General features: G+C 49.5%; 1 protein-coding gene across 1 annotated transcript; it reads left to right on the top strand.

Moving 5' to 3' along the window:
- Positions 1–3,273: 3,273 nt before the first annotated feature.
- On the top strand, positions 3,274–13,997 carry Ap2s1 (adaptor related protein complex 2 subunit sigma 1). The gene is made up of 5 exons (XM_041654092.1): positions 3,274–3,416; positions 7,747–7,896; positions 12,068–12,181; positions 13,365–13,424; positions 13,613–13,997. The coding sequence occupies exons 1-5, from the start codon at positions 3,414–3,416 to the stop codon at positions 13,712–13,714; spliced, it is 429 nt and encodes a 142-aa protein (XP_041510026.1). The 5' UTR covers positions 3,274–3,413; the 3' UTR covers positions 13,715–13,997.
- Positions 13,998–17,306: the final 3,309 nt, after the last annotated feature.

Genomic DNA, 17,306 nt, shown 5'->3' on the forward strand with positions numbered 1-17,306 from the left:
CATAACCATCTATTGTGGGATCTGATGCCCTCTTCTGGCATAAAGTTGTTCATACAGATAGAGTATACATATTTAAAATAAGAAAATGCAACAGAAAAAAAAAAGGCACTGGCCAAGCGTTGCCCAGAAACAGACCTCCCTCGACCAGAAATTCTGACACCTGTCCTGTTTAAGGCGCATTGTATGTTCTGTAAATGTGGTTATTCTCCTTTTGAGGTAATGCTTGTCCACCCACCACATCCCTGCCACAAAGGATTCAGGGAACCTCTGAGAGTATGGACACACCTGCTTCCAGTGTTGTTGTCGGTGTGTGTGTGTGTGTGTGTATTTGAGACAAGGTTTCTCTAACCATCCTGGAACTCACTCTGTACACCAGGCTGGCCTCGAACTCACAAAGATCCATCTGCCTCTGCCTCCCAAGTGCAGGGATTAAAGGTGTGCACCACCACAGTGGTTCTTGCAAGACTTATCTGACATTACACAAAAAGCTGAAGGTGTCAAGCTATGGATACACCCCAAGGCTGCTGTGGGACTGAGCCAGGATTGTGACATGAGAGATGACCCAGACTGGCCTCTGAAACTGACCATCTCAAAATGGCTTCAGGATGGAGACAACAGCTCAGCTCCTCAGCCAGCTCCTTCTTGATACTGTAGATGCACATTCGAACCAGTTCACCAATTTGTCCCAGGGCAGCTCCAATTCCTGGACACCCATTATGTAACTAACTGCTCCCCTGAGGGGTTTTGTCTTTTCTCCTTTGGGTGGTACCACTTGCGAATAGGTCAGCCATGGATCATCTCTCAGACCTCATGATGCTGTAATGGAACTAACCACACCAGTAAAGCTGATTGAGATTCATTTTGAAGATAGCCTCAAAGATGAGGGGCCAGAGGGCAAAACAATGATTGTGGGTGAACCTATTGGAGTTATCTTAAATACTGGTCATGTGTGACTTTGCCATGAAAGGGGTCTAGAAGGGACCTCCCACAGAGGAACAAGTAATTAAGGCTACAATAAGTCATTGTGAGGAAACCTGGGAGGAATAATATGGGAACTGACCATAGAGAAGCCCTTCATGTGGGAAAGCCCTGCCTCAAAATGCTGGCTTTTGTAAATGCTAGTCTCAAGTTCCTTAATCTAATGGATCCATCTTTAAGTCAGGCCTGTGGGTGTGCCTGTATGAAGGCCAGGGTACCTACACTGGGGTAGGAACGGCTAACGAAAGCCTGACTAATAACACAAAATGGCATGTTTAGCTGGTCCTAGTTAAAAACAAAACAAAACAAACAAAAAACCCAGTATCTTCTAGTAGTACATACTTCACCTACTCCTAAGGAGTACCTAAGGATACCCAGGAGACAGGTGCATACCAATACCCTACTTAGAAGTGCTCACAGGAACTGAAGTCCAGAAATACTTACATCCCTGAGAGTCAAAAAAATAAAAGAAAACTCCTGTACTTTTACCAGACCTTGTAGGAATGGCCCGGTCTCTGCAATAGACATCCAACAAGTTCAGAACAGCCAGGACCCTACTCAGCTCAGGAAAGCCTAGTCACTTTCCAGAATCAGAGAGATTCTTTGGTGGCAATGTTCCTCCAAAACCATAGAGCTTAGATTTGAAAACCACCAAAGAGGGAGGCATAACCACCATTTGAAATGAAGAATGCCGTCTCAATGCTAATTAATCAGAAACAGTATGAGAAAATGCCAACATTTTATAAGAAAGGGTTAAGGCAAGAGTACCAATGAGAGCCACTGGAGGACGATGTGGACAACATGGGGACCCTGGCTGGCTCTGCTGTGGGACCTCTTATGATGATAACTAGGACTTTTATTAGAACCATGCGTCTTAGTCTTTTCGGGATCATCAGAACTAGAATGGAAGTGGCAGGCCAGGAGTAGCCATCCATATCTTAAGGATCGGGACGTGGGTCTTATGAAGGTAAGGAGAGTATGAAGTAGAATAAGATAGAAAAGACCAATTAATAGATACCGACTGATCAGTTTATTTAGTGATCTGCACAAAGCGCTGCTTGTACTGCCTATCTGGCAGAGCGTGACTTCGCTGACAACCTGGAACAGAGTGCCCTGGAGACACAGTGGAAACGATGGTCGCTGCCCTCCCAAAGAGAGGGCCACACAGCCTTCTGTGAAGTGTTGCTTGTCTGCCCCGCCTGTGGCTTTAGGGTATAAAACGAGAATACAAACTGGACTGGTGTGTGTGGGGTGTGTGTGTGTGTGAAGTCAGAGGACAATGGAGGGAGTCGGTTCTCCCCTTCCTCCATGACTTCTGAAGACTGCACTCAGGCATGTTTGGCAGTAGGGTGTCTTTATCCATTGACCCATCTCCCTAGTGCTGTTTTTTTGAGATTTTTGAGACAAAGTCTGACTCTATAGACCAGGCCAGCCAGAGAGTCACCATGTAACTTAGGAGAGCCTCAAATCCATAGCAATACACTTCAATTTCACAATTCAGTGGAATCACCGTGTCTGGACTGGTTCTTAATTTTATGTATATAGGTATTTATATGTATGTGAAAGGTTGTGCCAGAGCTAATCCCTAACCTCAACTATTTTAAATAGAATAGTGCATGAACACGGAAAGACAGGTACATTTTTAGGTCCACAGTGTTTCCTTATTTAAACTACTATTCTTGCTGGGCGGTGGTGGTGCTTTAACCCAGCACTCGGGAGGCAGAGGCAGGTGGAGCTCCATGAATCTGACGCCAGCCTGGTTTACAGAGTGAGTTCCAGGACAGCCAGAGATATAGAGAAACCGTGTCTCTGGGCGGGGTTGGGGAGAGAGAAAAAGAAAAAGAAGGAAAGAAAAAAAGGAAAGAAGGAAAGAAGGAAGGAAGGAAGGAAGAAAGAAAGAAAGAAAGACACGAAAGTAGGAATTTGGGAAAGAAGGGAGTAATAGAAGGTAGTGCGGGAATATTATCAAAATACATTACACATGAATGAAATTATGAAATTTTTAAAAACTCAAAAGAAAAACTACTATTCCCAGCATGCCCTTGGGAGGGAACTTTGGGACAGGGAGGTGAGTGGGTAGCCGTAGTGCCTCATTTCCCGAAATGCAACCCTCATTTCTCCCATTTTTTTAACCTTTGAGAATTGTCTTTATACAGAGATCTTGATGTACAAAGCCCGGCATGCACCTGGAGGCTAGCTTTCTCGATAGGAAAAGGACAACCGCAGAGTATGCTGGGAAGACGTCTCGACCTGGGCGACCCTTACTCGCCAACGCAAGAGTTTAAACTACAACTCCCAGAGGGCTGTGCATGAGGAGGAAGGCGGGTTCTCCTACCGGAAGTAAGGTTTAACCCTGGGCCCCACAGCTGCAAGCAAACCCGGAGCCGCCCAGTTTCTGCGGGACCCGGGCCTTTGGGGTCCGGACAGGGGTCGCCATGGTAATGAGGGGGAGCGTTGTACCTGGGACGGGCTGAGGGAGGTCCACGCACGGCCTGCGGAGTTTTGATTCGGAGCTGACAAGCTTCCCCCTGTCGTGGATGGTCCGGGCCGAACTCAGGCTCTCGGAATTGGGGTCGGAAAGGGGGATCGGGGCCTGAATGCTGCACTGTGGGGTGTGCTTGGGTTCCAAGCAAGAGGATACGAACGGGAGTGTCTAGGGGGAGGACTGTCCTGGTGGGAGACATTTGGGGAAGATTTTGAAACTACAGAGGCGGGAGAAGACATTGGAGATGAGGAAGGGATGATGGAGAAGAACTAGAGACTCTACAGAGAGTGTTGGGAGGCTTCCTTATGGAGAAGGAGCTGGTTTTAGGAAGCGCGAGTGTTGGAGACAAGTTAGATATGGCCAGGGGGAGAGACTCTCTCAAGGGAGGAAGAGGACTCTGGAAACCGGAAGTCGGCCCCCCGTAGGATTAGGATTAGGTTGCTGCAAAAGGATAGAGGGCTTTGAAAGTAGAGTGGATCTAGAAGAGAATGGGAGCAGCTGAACAGAGTTCTATAGAGGAGAGGTCTGGGGTGCAGAATAGGCTTGGAGATGTGACGTAGGGGGTATTGGAGCAAAGACCGAGCAATGGATTTAGCGGAGACCACCACCTCCCAGATGGGGCTTTTGGAACTAAGAGTTCTTTGGATGGTGACTTGGGAAATAAGATGAATAGTAGGGGGATGTCAGAACAGGACATGAGTCTTCGCCCAAGGAATAGGGGACTTGGAGACTCAGTTTGACCTTTGTAACAAGGGAGACCAGTCTTGGAAAGGGAGAAGGGATGCTTGTACTGAAGGCTGGAAGAAGCTTCATGGGATGAGGAGGGGGCAGGAGGCTGGGGGAGAGTTGGTGACAGGGAACACAGGGGAGATGGTTGGGAAGCTCCCTGAAGTGGATGGATGCAGGGACAAGGGTCTTCTCGGCTGTATTTCGATTGGGGGTAGAACGATTCTCACTGGGGGAAACCAAAAGAAGTATTGGGTGGTGTGTAAGGACACAGAGGGCTCAGCTCAGCACGGCCTTCCCGCTGCTCTTCCCCTGTGGGCCTGTGCCTGGCTCTGCCTTAGCCTGCCTGCCTTCCTGGGCTGCCCAGAACTGGATTTCCCTGGCTCAGCAGAAGGAGTTCTTAGAAGGAGCATGTAACATCCTGTTCCCGTTTCTCTGCTTAGGTTGGGTAAGGCGAATAGATTTGAGTGGAGAATGAGACTTGGGGAGTGAAGGTCCATAAAGAAAACAGGGCTCAGGGTAAAGACTTATGCTGCTGTCTCTGCTTTCTGGTTGTGATATCTGCTTTCCCTGGGCCTTAGCTTTATCATCTGTAAAATGGACAGGAGCGTGCCTGTGTAGGACAGATAGGGCTCAAAGCCAGGCTTCCCAGTAGGGAAACTTTAAACCATGATTTTCTCTTTTTTCATTTTTTTCTTCAATGCTAAGGACTGAACCTAGGGTCTTGGGTATGCTACATAAGTACTTTGCCCTTAGCTAAATTTCCAACCGTGTGGTTTTTCTCTTCTTCTTCCTCTTCCTCTTCCTCTTCCTCTTCCCTCTTCCTCCTCCTCCTCCTCCTCCTCCTCCTCCTCCTCCTCCTCCCATTGTTGTTGTATTGAGGATGAAACTCGGGGCCTTGTGCATGGTAGTCAAGCACCCTGACACTGAACTGTACTTCAGCCCTTTCTACTGTGCTAGTTATTTTACATTGTGTGTGTGGAGGTCAGAAACAACCTGCAGGAGGCAGTTTTTTCCTTCCACTATGTGGGTCTCAGGGATCAAACTCGGGTCTCCAGGCCTGTAGACCCATACCCACAGAACCATCTCACTGGCCCCCCTTTTTTCTTTTTCCTTTTTAAGATTTATTTATTATGAATGATTGCACACCAGTAGAGGGTACCAGCTCTCATTACAGATGGCTATGAGCCTCCATGTGGTTGCTGTTGAACTCAGGACCTCTGGAAGAACAGTGCTCTTAACTGCTGAGCCATCTCTCCGCCCCCCCCCCCTTTTATTTTTCATTTTGAGATAGGGTCTGGCAGGTAGCTGAGGCTTCCCTTGAACTCCCAACCTCCCTGTCTTAGCCTTTACAGTAGCTGCGATTGCAAATGGATATCACTATCTGGCTTGGACTTGAGTTTCTGAAAGTGAAATGGCAACACACTTTGTAATGCTACTAGGAGGTTGGGTTTTATGGTTTACGATGCATATGCACCTCTTATAGGTGTTACCCTGCTCATTACTCTAATGAAGGCGAGAATCCCGTTTATGTCCATTACACAGAAGGGGAAGCTGAGGCCTTTGGAAGTTAAGTGCTCTGCCCATGAGCATATAGCCACTGTCTAATAGTACTACGATGCTTTTCTAGCTCAGGAATGCATGCCTATAGCTATGTGATTGAATACTAGTTTTACTGAGGACTCAGTGGGTACTGAGTGCTGTGCTTAGCACTTGTGACTTTAACTCCTTCAGTTGTTTCGTTTCTGTGGTCCTGGGGATTGAGTACCAGACCTTGAGCGTTGTAAGCAAGCTCTCTGTTTCTTCAGTCCATCTTCTTTATTTTCAGACAGGGTCTCACCAAGTTCCCTACGCAGGGTTTGAAGTTGTATCCTCTTGCCTCCGCCACCCAAAAAGCTGGAATGACAGCTTGACTTACTCAGCTTTCAGAATTGCCCTGCGACAGGTGACCTAGTGCTTTGGAATCTTACTAACCAACTTCTGAGCCAGACAGAAAAAAATCAGTCTAACACAGAGTGTATGGGGTCTGAGCCGTGGGTGGATATCATACATGACTTACTGCCTGCAGTACTCTGAGGCCCCAAGCAGTTACCATACTTAAATGTCAAGGCTCACTTATGCTGCATAGCAGGTGTGAGACCCCAGGTTCCATCCCTGTTTCCATCAACGAAACACAGTCATGGGCTGAAATGGCTTGCCACACAGGCCTGATGACCTGAGTTTTACCAGGAACCCAAGGTGGAGGGGGCGAATGGCCATCTTCAAAATCCTCCGACCTCCACACAAAAAAACAACTGTCAGATGCTTTGGGAAACAGTGTAACACTTCCTGGAAAGGATAGGCAGTTTCCATACAATCCTGCTCCTAAGTTTGCAACCACAAAACATGGAGTACACAAACAGGGACTTGTAGAACACTTCACGGTAGCCCAGAAGTGGAAACTATCCAGTTGTCCATCAGATGGAGAATGAAGAAATGAAATGCTGTAGATTATACAGTAGAAAAGCATTTGGCTCTAAAGAACAGCAGTGGGCGGGATAGGGCTGTAATTTTGTGCCTTCAGGCTGAGGTAGGAGGATCTGAATGAGAGGAGGGAAAGTACATACTAGAATTGGTGGTAACAGTTGCACAGCTGTGAAGAGACTAAGGGGTCACCCTAAATTAGCCTTAGAACATTGGAAGGGGTGGAGTTTCTGGTGCCTGATTTTTGTTTTGTTATGTTTTTTTGAGACCAGGTCTTGATATGTAGGCTTGGCTGGTCTGGAACTGAGGATATAGACCAAGCTTACTTCATACTTACAGTAATTCTCCTGCCTCTGCCTCCAGGGTGCTGGGATTCCATCAAGCACCAGCAAAGTCAGCTGACATGTGAATTATATTTAGTAAGTAGGCTGGAGAAATGGCTTGGTGGCTAAAGCAAGCACCCCCCCCCCCCCAAGCATATGGAGTAGATTGTGATCCTCAGCTTCAAGAAGGCTTAATACAGACATTATTGAATATCTAGTTAGCCATCGTTGAGCTTGGGTAATAACTTGCTGCTCAGTGTTAATGCCTATCATTCCCCCGTCAGGGGCGTGGCTCAGTAGTAGAGCCCCCTGCCTAGAATCCCCCAGTGAGGGACTGGGGTGTGGCTCAGTGGTAGAGCCCCTGCCTAGAATCCCCCAGTGAGGGGCTGGAGGTGTGGCTCAGCAGGAGAGCTCCTTAGAGTTCCTTCCTGGCTTGCACAAGGACCTGGGTGTTCTCCCCCCCCCCCCCCCCAGTCTCTGATAAGCTGGGGCATCTTAGGAAACTTGGTTTGAATGTACAGAAATGGCTTCCAAGATGCATATAAGATGAACTAAAGCTTGGGACTTGGTCAGCTGCTCAATGGAAGAGGGGCTTGCAGGGACATGGATCAAGCCCGCGTCTGGTGTGACCCAGCAGGGCCCAGGGAGGCAGCCATAGAAAGTTGGCTACAGGGAGACCCTGGGCCCCACCATCTTCCCCATAGGGTATCTCATGGTACCCACCCTGAGCCTTGTTCATACCTCTTCCACTTCCTCTCCTGCTTGCTCTAGATCCGCTTCATCCTCATCCAGAACCGGGCAGGCAAGACGCGTCTGGCCAAGTGGTACATGCAGTTCGATGATGACGAGAAGCAGAAGCTGATTGAGGAGGTGCACGCCGTGGTCACCGTCAGAGATGCCAAGCACACCAACTTTGTGGAGGTGACTGACACCCTTCCCACCCCTCTTTCAGCCCCCTACTTCCCTGGAGCCTCTGCCTCCTGCCTGCCTCTATAGCAGCCCAGCAGCACAGCCCAAATCTCCCCTCTATTAATCCACCCCGCATGCTTTTAGCTTTTTTTATTTTTCAGGAGCTGGGGGTATGGCTCAGTAAGTAAAGTGCTGTTGCATAGCATAAGGAGTTGACTTTGGGTCCTCAACAGCCACAACTTTGTTCAGGTGACTTTTCAGCCAAGATATAAAGGGCTGAGTGAATAGGAGAAGTTTCCAGACCAGTGAACATTCCAAGCCCCGGGGGAACAGCCATTGCAGAGGCCCTGAGGCAGACGCACAGGTGGAGAATTCCAGGGTGAGCCTGCAGGGAGAATCAGTGTGGCTAAGGTCCTGAGCCACACAAGGGTTTCCGAGCAGTGGGGCATGGGTTGGCAGAAGCTTCCAGGATCTCCTATGCATAGGTTTGGGTATTGTTTATTATTGTGGGAGAGCTTGAATGCCACGGATACACGTGTTTGGAGGTCAGAAGACAACTCTGTGGAGTCATTTTCTCCTTTTACCTTGATGTGGACTCCAAGGATAGACCTCAGGGGCCAGGCTTGGAAAGCGCCTTTGCCTGCTGGCCATATTTTAGGTTTAATTTGACTTTCTGTTGTTTGGTTTTTCAAGACTGGGTTTCTCTGTAGTTTTGGAGCCTGTCCTGGAACTAGCTCTTGTAGACAAGGCTTGTCTTGAACTCACAGAGATCCCCCTGTGCTGGGAATAAAGGTGTGTGTCACCACTGCCCAGCTTGTTTGTTTGTTTTTGAAAAGAGGGCCTCAGGTGCTTCCAGCCTGCCTCAAAGTCACTATCTAGCTGAGAATGGCTGCCTTGAATTTCAGATTCTCCTGCCCCTGCCTCCCAAATGTTTGAATTACCTTGGTTTTGCTTTTTGAGACTTACTCTGTAGCCCAGGCTAGCCTGAAACTCACTGTGTGGTCCAGGCTTGCTTTGAACTTGAAGCAATCCTCTGCCTCCATCATATGGTTGCAGGGAACACATACTGGCTTGAAACTCATAATCTGCAGCCTCAGCCTCCTTGGTGCTGGGATTACAGGCCTGTACCACCACACCTGACTAGTATCCCCCTTAGGGAGCAAGAACAAAAGCAGGAGACCCTCAAGGTGGTACCGGTGGGATGGCAGCAGAGGATGTTAGTGCTGAGCCAGCATCTCTAACTAGAGGTGGGCGGCTCTGTTTGAGCTCCCAGCTGGACAGCCCTGCTCTTCTAATGCTCCCACAAAAGAGTAGGTTGGGGTGCAGAGCAGGAGGAAGGTGTCTGCTCTCATTCCATAGAGGTGTTAGGAGAGAGTGACAGTCACCAATAAGGGAGAGGCTGGGGAGGGGAACAGAAATAAAGTTCTGATTCCTTGGAGACATCTGGGCTCAGGAGCTCACTGGGACAGTGAAGAAGCACAGACCAATCACCACTCCATCTCATTCCAAGTCCTCACAGTCTAGGGACAGCGCAGGAACCCCACTGCATTTTGAGTCTGTAAAGAAGCTGAGCCTGTCCCCCGGTGTTCCTGTGCTACCTTGTACTGGGCTAACACTGAGCAGCTGCCGCTTGAGTCAACCCCATCCTAATTGAGAGCTATGAGTATGTGACACTGCATGGCAAAGGGGACATGGCCAATGAACTTAATGAACTGGTGGGTACTGGGCCTGTGGCTCGTGTCCTTAATCCCAGCACTGAGGAGGCAGAAGCAGGCAGATCTCTGTGAGTTCTAGTTCTAGGCTAGCCTGGTCTACATAGAGAGTTCCTGGCCAGCCAGAACTACAGATTGAAACCTGAAACTTTGTCTCAAAATTGAAAAAAAAAAGAAAAGAAAAGAAAAAGGAAATAAAGAAAAAGAAAGGGGGGAAAAGGTTGAGGATAAAGCTCAGTTGATAAAGTGCTTAACTGGAGTGCTTGAAGTATTGGGCTCAAACCAGAACAACGTAACATGTGCATGGACACATATGCCTATACCCTAGTGCTTGAGAAGCAGAGAGGTTAAGGAGATTGAAGTTGTCCTCAACCACATAGTGAGTTTAAGTCCAAGATAGCCTGCATAAACACTATGTCTAAAAAAAAATTGCATTCCCGTAACCCTAGCCCTGTGCTGCATGCCTGTAACCCTAGCCCTGCGCTGCATGCCTGTAACCCTAGCAGCATGTCCGTAACCCTAGCCCTGCACTTCATGTTCGTCACCCTAGCCCTGTGCTGCATGCCCGTAACCCTAGCCCTGTGCTGCATGCCTGTAACCCTAGCCCTGCGCAGCATGCCCGTAACACTAGCCCTGCGCTGCTTGCCTGTAACCCTAGCAGCATGTCCGTAACCCTAGCCCTGCGCTGCATGCCCGTAACCCTAGCCCTGCACTGCATGCCTGTAACCCTAGCCCTGCACTGCATACCCATAACACTAGCCTTGCACTGTAGCCCAGGCATTGAATTCTTTTGTTTGTTCAAGTTTGTGGCAGGGCAGGATGTGGAGGCCAGAGGTCAGCCTTGAGTGTCATCCCTCAGGAACCTTCCTTGTGTCTTGAGATAGGGGTCTGTCATCGAGGCCTGGGGCTCACCTATTAGTCTAATCTGACTGGCCAGAAAACTCCAGCAAACCGCTGGGATGTGCCCCACTCCTTTTTTTTTTTCATAGTGAGCCCTTTAGAGAGGAGCTGTTCCCCAACATCCACAAAGTCTCACTCTGTAGCCCTGGCTGACCTCCAGCCCCGACTATCCTCCTGTCTTTGCCTCTGAGGTGACAGTTTTCCCTACACTTGGGAAGCTGAGGCAGAAAGATCAGAAAAATGTTGAAGCTAGTCTGCTTTGTATATAAAGTTCCAACCAGAGTTATATATAGAGAAGCTCAAAAAGTAATAAATAAATAAATAAATAAATAAGCAAAATAATAAAAAGGATGAGTTGAGCTGAAAATAGTAAAAATTCCAGGACCCACAAAATATGCAGGTCTCCCCAATTACCACCAGGTGGTGCTCCGCACACATCCCAGAGAAGCAGGATTTCCCTCCACATCTGCCTGTCAGCCATGCACTCCTCCTTTTGTCTTTTCACTGTGCTGAGACCAGAACCCAGGGCACCCTACATGCTGGGCAGGGGCTCTGTCACTCAGCCATTCCCCCAGCTCCTCCTCACTGGAGGATTCCAGGCAGGTGCCCTACCACGGAGTCACACCCCCAGACCCTGCCCATCTCTATCTTTATTTAGTATATATGTTAATTAATACATAGAATTAAGTCTACCCCTAGCATAGGTGTCTAACTTGTGAGCCCTGTGAAGATTGTTCTAATATTTACAATCTATCAGTTGAGCTTCCATTACCTGAAACTCTAAAATCCAAAATAGCCCCAAATAAGAAACTTCTGTGTTTGTCTGTTTGTGTTGCCCAGGCTGGTCTGAAATGCCTGGCTGGAGCGATCTCCTTCCTCTCGGCCTCCTGAGTAGCTAGGATGTAAGGTTTGCACCACTACACACAGTTCAGAATCTGCAGCTCTGAGCCAGCTGTGGTGCTGCATGCACCTCCTGAACTCAGGAAGTGGAGTGGGAAGATAGGTTCAAGGCTGTCTCAGCTACACAGCCAGTTCAAGTCCAGCCTGGGCTACATGTAGAGTCTGTCTTTAAAAAAAAAAGCCCGAAACTTCATTTCTGCTTTGTATTGAGATAGGGCCCACTACACAGCACAGACTTTCTTTAAACTTGTGATCCTCCTGCCTCACCCCTACCGTTCCCCAGCCTCAGTGCTGGGATCCCCGCTGCCGGGCCTGGTTGCAGTACCTGGCCTGGCTCCTTCACAGTCTGTTCTCTGTTCCTGGAACTCCCCTGACCATCTTCAGCTGTAACTCGCAGTTCCCTCTGTCAGGAAGCCACCCCACACACACACTCCCAGGGTGAAAGGATTAGGGCTCCACTCTGAACCCCCAAAACCCAACCCTGCCCACCCTGGGCACCACCCCACTGCCTGGGGGAGTCACCCTCGGCTGGGCCATGATCCAAAGCTGGCTCTGCCAGTACTGCCCCTCCCCCAGCCAGAACAGGGGTGCTGGGGTCACACACACACAGTGGAACAGCTGGCATCCAGCCCCCTCCGCCAGGCTCAGTCCCGATTCCTTTCTGCCCACAGTTCCGGAACTTCAAGATCATCTACCGACGCTATGCTGGCCTCTACTTCTGCATCTGCGTGGACGTCAACGATAACAATTTGGCCTATCTCGAGGCCATCCATAACTTCGTGGAAGTGAGTCAGTCACGTGCTGGCCTAGGGGACCCCAGAGGGCTGGGGTGGCCACTGGGCCTCTCCTCAGCCTCCTGCTGTGTGCATGGGTCTGTCCTTCTGCTCTCTACCTTGTCCTCATCACCTCTCTCATCCACTGCAGCCAACTTCTCCCCTCTCTGCCCATCCGCCACCAACTTTGCCTTTGACATGAGTCTCGCTGTCAGTGAGTGTGCCTATACATGCGTGTGGAGGTCAGAAGATGACGTGTGGGAAGTGGTGCTCCAGCCTGCTCCAGGGCGTGGACATCAGGCTTGGCAGCAGGTGCCTTCACTGGCTGAGCTCTCCTGCAGGTCCCTTGTCTGATGTCACAGTTGAGGTCTTCCATTGTCTTGTCTGTCACCCAATATTCCTATCCTCATTGCTTCTGTCACTTTCTGTCTGCTCTCTTTGATAACTGGTCTGTTTGTGTGAGACTACTATGTAGCTGAGGATAGCCCGGGACTCATGATCTGGTTTCCCCAGTGCTTGATGACAGGCAACACAGCTGCCTCCTCCACCACCCACTGTGGTTTTGTTTCGTTTGTGTGTCTGCATACAAGTGTGACATGTGTGCACGTGCCCAAGGATGCAGAAGGCCATGTGAGCCACTTGGCACGGGTGCTGGGAACCAAACTTAAGCCCTCTAGAAGAGCAACCTGTGTTCTTCACCACTGAGCTGTCTCTCCCATGCACACACCCTCTTTTGGGGGGTACACGGTCTCATATAGCCATGACCAACCTCAAACTTGCTATATCGCTAGAGGTGACCTTAATTCCTGATCCTCATGCCTCTGTCTCCCACATGCTAGGAATACAGATGTGGTCCTCCAAGTGGGTTTTATGCAGTGCTGGAGACAGAACCCAGGTCTTCATGAATGCTAGACAAACACAGTTATATTCCCCAGGCCTCCCTGCCTGACTTATTTCATATTTATCATATGTGTATATAATGTCTGTGGTATGTGTATGCATGCAGGCATACATGTGCCACGGCTCACACATGGACGTCAGAGAACAGCACTGAGAGTTGGTTCTCTCCTCCTGCCATGGGATATAGGGTTTGAACTCAGCTTTGCACAGTAAGCACTGTTACCCACCATGTCAGCTGTCTGCCGGGCCTGTCTGTGCCTGTCTCTTATCACTGTTCTTCATCTTCCTCTCTCAGGTATTAAATGAATATTTCCACAATGTCTGTGAACTGGACCTGGTGTTCAACTTCTACAAGGTAGGCTCTCGGGGAAATGGGCAGGAAGCAGCCATGGGGTGGAGGGTGTGGCTATAGCCACTGGAGATCTGCCTGGCCCCCTGTTGCTGCTTTCCTGCTCAGGATCGATGCTTGGCTCCCAAGGGCTGGCTTCTGCAGCAGCCTTCATTCCCTCACTCCAGCTTTCCTGGCCTCCCTTCCTTGCCCAGGTTTACACGGTGGTAGACGAGATGTTCCTGGCAGGTGAAATCCGGGAGACCAGCCAGACGAAGGTGCTGAAGCAGCTGCTGATGCTGCAGTCCCTGGAGTGAGGTGGCCTCTGCCCAGCCCGGCCTGCTGGGCCAACCTGCCTGCTCACCCCCTGCCAGGCCCAAGGCCCACCCCAGCAGCCCCTTCCCTTCCTCAGCTGCCCCAGAGGAAGGACCCAGCAGGGTCTAGGCCGCATGGGAGGAGGCTGCAACCCACTGCCTCTGGGCCCTACTACTTTGATGGCAGAAGGCCACCTTGATGTCCTGAGTAACTGTGCCATCGTTGTGTGATGCTGTGGAGTGTGTGTGTGTGCAGCCCCCAATAAATCTGTGGTCCTGCCTGGTCCGCTGCCTCTGAGCTCTTGTCTGTCTTCCCAGGGAACCATGGAGCCTTAGGAAGCCTTGTGCTTGCTCCATCAATGAGTTAGTCAACAACACATCTCATTGGTCTAAGGAAAGCAGAGACCTAAGCATACTTTACACTTGCTTCTGCCCACAAAGGGCTCCCAACATTGAGGGGTAGCACATGAAACTTGCTCTAAATTCCTACTCAGTTTTCAGACTCAACTGCCCTGCATACCAAGCACCAAGCTACATACGCAGCCCTGAGATTTTATTTTGTTTTGAGAGATGCCCTTGCTGTGTAGCTTTGCCGGGCATGGCACTCACCTGCCTCTCCATTCCAAGTGCTGAGATTAAGGTGAGAGCCACAGGTCTAGTTGAGCCCCTGGATTATTGAGAGGAGTCTTGCTTTTGGCCTCCAAGGTCAGGGATTGCAGTGTCCTCCACACCCAGCTTCTGAGCAATTTGTGCTTACAAGATTATTAGGAAGGGACCCTAATTGTCCCTTTTTCCATGGGACATGACTGAGTTCAGGAAGATGACCAGACTTACCAAAGTTGATTGCCTGTGTTAGGTGGATGTGGAGCTGATTTCAAGACCTGGAAGGTGGTTCTAGAATGTTTGTTTCTACCTGCTAGACCCTGTGGTCACTGGGAATGTAGGCACTGTACATATGGTTTAGTTTCTTCATCAACAGCCCTGTTGCCAGGTGGGCTGGGACAGTTCCTACTGTGATAATCCTTAGCCTAGGCAGACTCCAGCTTCTACCCACTGAGCACCACAGTAGACCCTCTGGCCAGTGTGACAGCGGAAGATGGCCCTGAAACCAGACCTGGGGGCAGGTTACTCTAATACCAGATACCTAAGAGGCTGAGCCAGGAGGATCACACATTCAGAGCTTACCTGTGCTAAAGAGTGAGTTCAAGGCCCGTCTAAGGAAATAAGTGAGACCAGATCTCAAGTAAAAAGAGCTGTAGCATGGCTAGAGCCCCTGCCTAGAATCCCCCAGTGAGGGGCTGGGGTGTGGCTCAGTGGTAGAGCCCCTGCCTAGAATCCCCCAGTGAGGGGCTGGGGTGTGGCTCAGTGGTAGAACCCCTGCCTAGAATTCCCCAGTGAGGGGCTGAGGCGTGGCTCAGTGGTAGAGCCCCTGTCTAGAATCCCCCAGTGAGGGGCTAGGGTGTGGCTCAGTGGTAGAGCCCCTGTCTAGAATCCCCCAGTGAGGGGCTAGGGTGTGGCTCAGTGGTAGAGCCCCTGCCTAGAATCCCCCAGTGAGGGGATGGGGAATGGCTCCTAGATAGATTGCTTGAGACCTTAAGATTAGTTCCCTAAATGAAAAAGAGGAAGGAGCCGGGTGGTGGTGGCGCAAGCCTTTAAGCCCAGCACTTGGGAGGCAGAGGCAGGCGGATCACTGTGAGTTCAAGACCAGCCTGGTCTACAAGAGCTAGTTCCAGGACAGGCTCCAAAACCACAGAGAAACCCTGTCTCAAAAAACCAAAAAAAAAAAAAAAAAAGAGGAAGGAAAATTTGGAGAAAGTGAGCGGGTGAGATGGCTTAGCAGATAAAGATGCTTGCTACCAATTCTGATGGCCTGAACGTAATCCTGAGACCCACATGGTAGAAAGAACCAACATCCACAAGTTGTCCTTTGACTTTCATTAAGCATGTTATGGCACATGTGCTCCTGCCCTGTCCCCACCCAATAAGTAAGTTAAAAAAAAAAAAAAGTACTTAAAAGTGTGAAGGAGAAACAGGGCCCTGTGTGCTAATCTCTGAGCAGTATATCCACCCATGCCCTCTGAGAGCATAGTGTGATGACCACCATCTCCACCTCTGACTGGCACCATAGGCAAGCAGGGACAGCTCTGGTATGCCACACTGCTTTCTTTCTGATTTTACCCCCAGCATGGCCACTTAGCAGCATGGCCTTCGGGAAAGCCCCTCAGCCTGCCTTGCTTCAGACTCTTCGCCTGGAAAATATGTTGGTGACAGTTTGTTTTTAGTTTTGTTTTTGGTGTTTTGAGCCAAGGTCTCACTCTGTAACCTAAACTGACCTTGTGTTTATTCCCATCTCCCTGCCTCAGCTTCCCCAGAGCTGGGCTGACATGCTCAGCTGGCGGTAACAGTTTTTCCTCATCTGTGTTTGTGTGTGTTCCATGAGTAAACACATTATTTTGTAGACATTGTGACTGCAGTGTGCTGAGCATCTCCAGAGACCCCAAAGGTAACTAACTATAAAGACAAAGTGGACTGGGGCTACAGCTCAGTTAGTAGAGTGCTTGCCTGGCATGCAGCATGCACAAAGCCCTGGGGTCAGTACCCAGTACCAGATAAAGTGGGCGTGGTGGCCCACATCTGTAATCCCAGCACTAGGTCAGGAGGTAGAAACAAGAGGATCAGGAGTTCGAGTTCTACATGGCTAATTCAAGACCAGCCTGGATGTGTGAAACCCTGCCTAGAAATTGAAGCATTTTTAGAAGTGCCATTGAGATTACCACAAACCTATTCCAATGATCAAAACCAGGCCAGCCAGATGGCCCAGCCAGTAAGTACTTCCTGAGCAAGCTTGAGTTGGATCCCAGGGGGTTGGGGAGTCTGGTGCAGTGGGCCTGCATCTATAATCTTTTGACAAGATAAGAGCCAGAGACACAAGAATCTCCACGAAGCTCATTGGCCAGCTAGCGCAGAGTATGTATGCAGAAACAAGACAAATGCCGTAAGGTGGAAGGAGCTGACCTCCGACCTCCACATGGGCAAGTACACACATGTATACATATCACACACTGTAGTGATATTTTGTTAGTTTTTTTTTTTTTAAACAAAGCTTGCCTGAAAATCAGAGTACAGAGCTAAGCCACTAGAGACCAGGCAGTGGTGGCACACACCTTTAATCCCAGGATTTGGGAGACAGAGGCAGAGAGACCTGAGCTATACAAGATTGAATCTGTCTAAAAGAGAAAAAGCTCACACAAAGGGATCCCAGGACTTAGTATCACACACCTTTAATCCCAGCACTAAGGAGGTAGAGACAGGAGGGATATAGCTGGGCAGAGAGAAGAATATGAGGCAGGAGGAGACAGGAGCTCAATGCAGTCTGAGTCAGTAAGTCTGAATCTGAGGGTGCAGTCTGAGGACCGGATCGCCTCTTTGGTCTGAGCACTGATGGAAAACTCTAGTGGCTTACTGCTTTGCTTCTCTGATCATCGTCAGCATTAACCCTGTATCTGACTCTGGACTTTTCTTATTAAGACCAACTATATTTCGTGCTACAACACACACAAACACAAAACACACAGCGGCAAGCTCAGTAACCTCA

This window comes from Microtus oregoni, unplaced genomic scaffold (assembly GCF_018167655.1).
Source record: "Microtus oregoni isolate MIOR12 unplaced genomic scaffold, Mior012 000006F_ref0000085, whole genome shotgun sequence".
Classification (NCBI taxonomy): Eukaryota; Metazoa; Chordata; class Mammalia; order Rodentia; family Cricetidae; genus Microtus; species Microtus oregoni.

Coding starts and splice junctions, on each gene's coding strand:
- Ap2s1 (XM_041654092.1), top strand. Junction 7,897..12,067: donor AGCACACCAACTTTGTGGAG/GTGACTGACACC, acceptor TTCTGCCCACAG/TTCCGGAACTTCAAGATCAT. Junction 12,182..13,364: donor CCATCCATAACTTCGTGGAA/GTGAGTCAGTCA, acceptor TTCCTCTCTCAG/GTATTAAATGAATATTTCCA.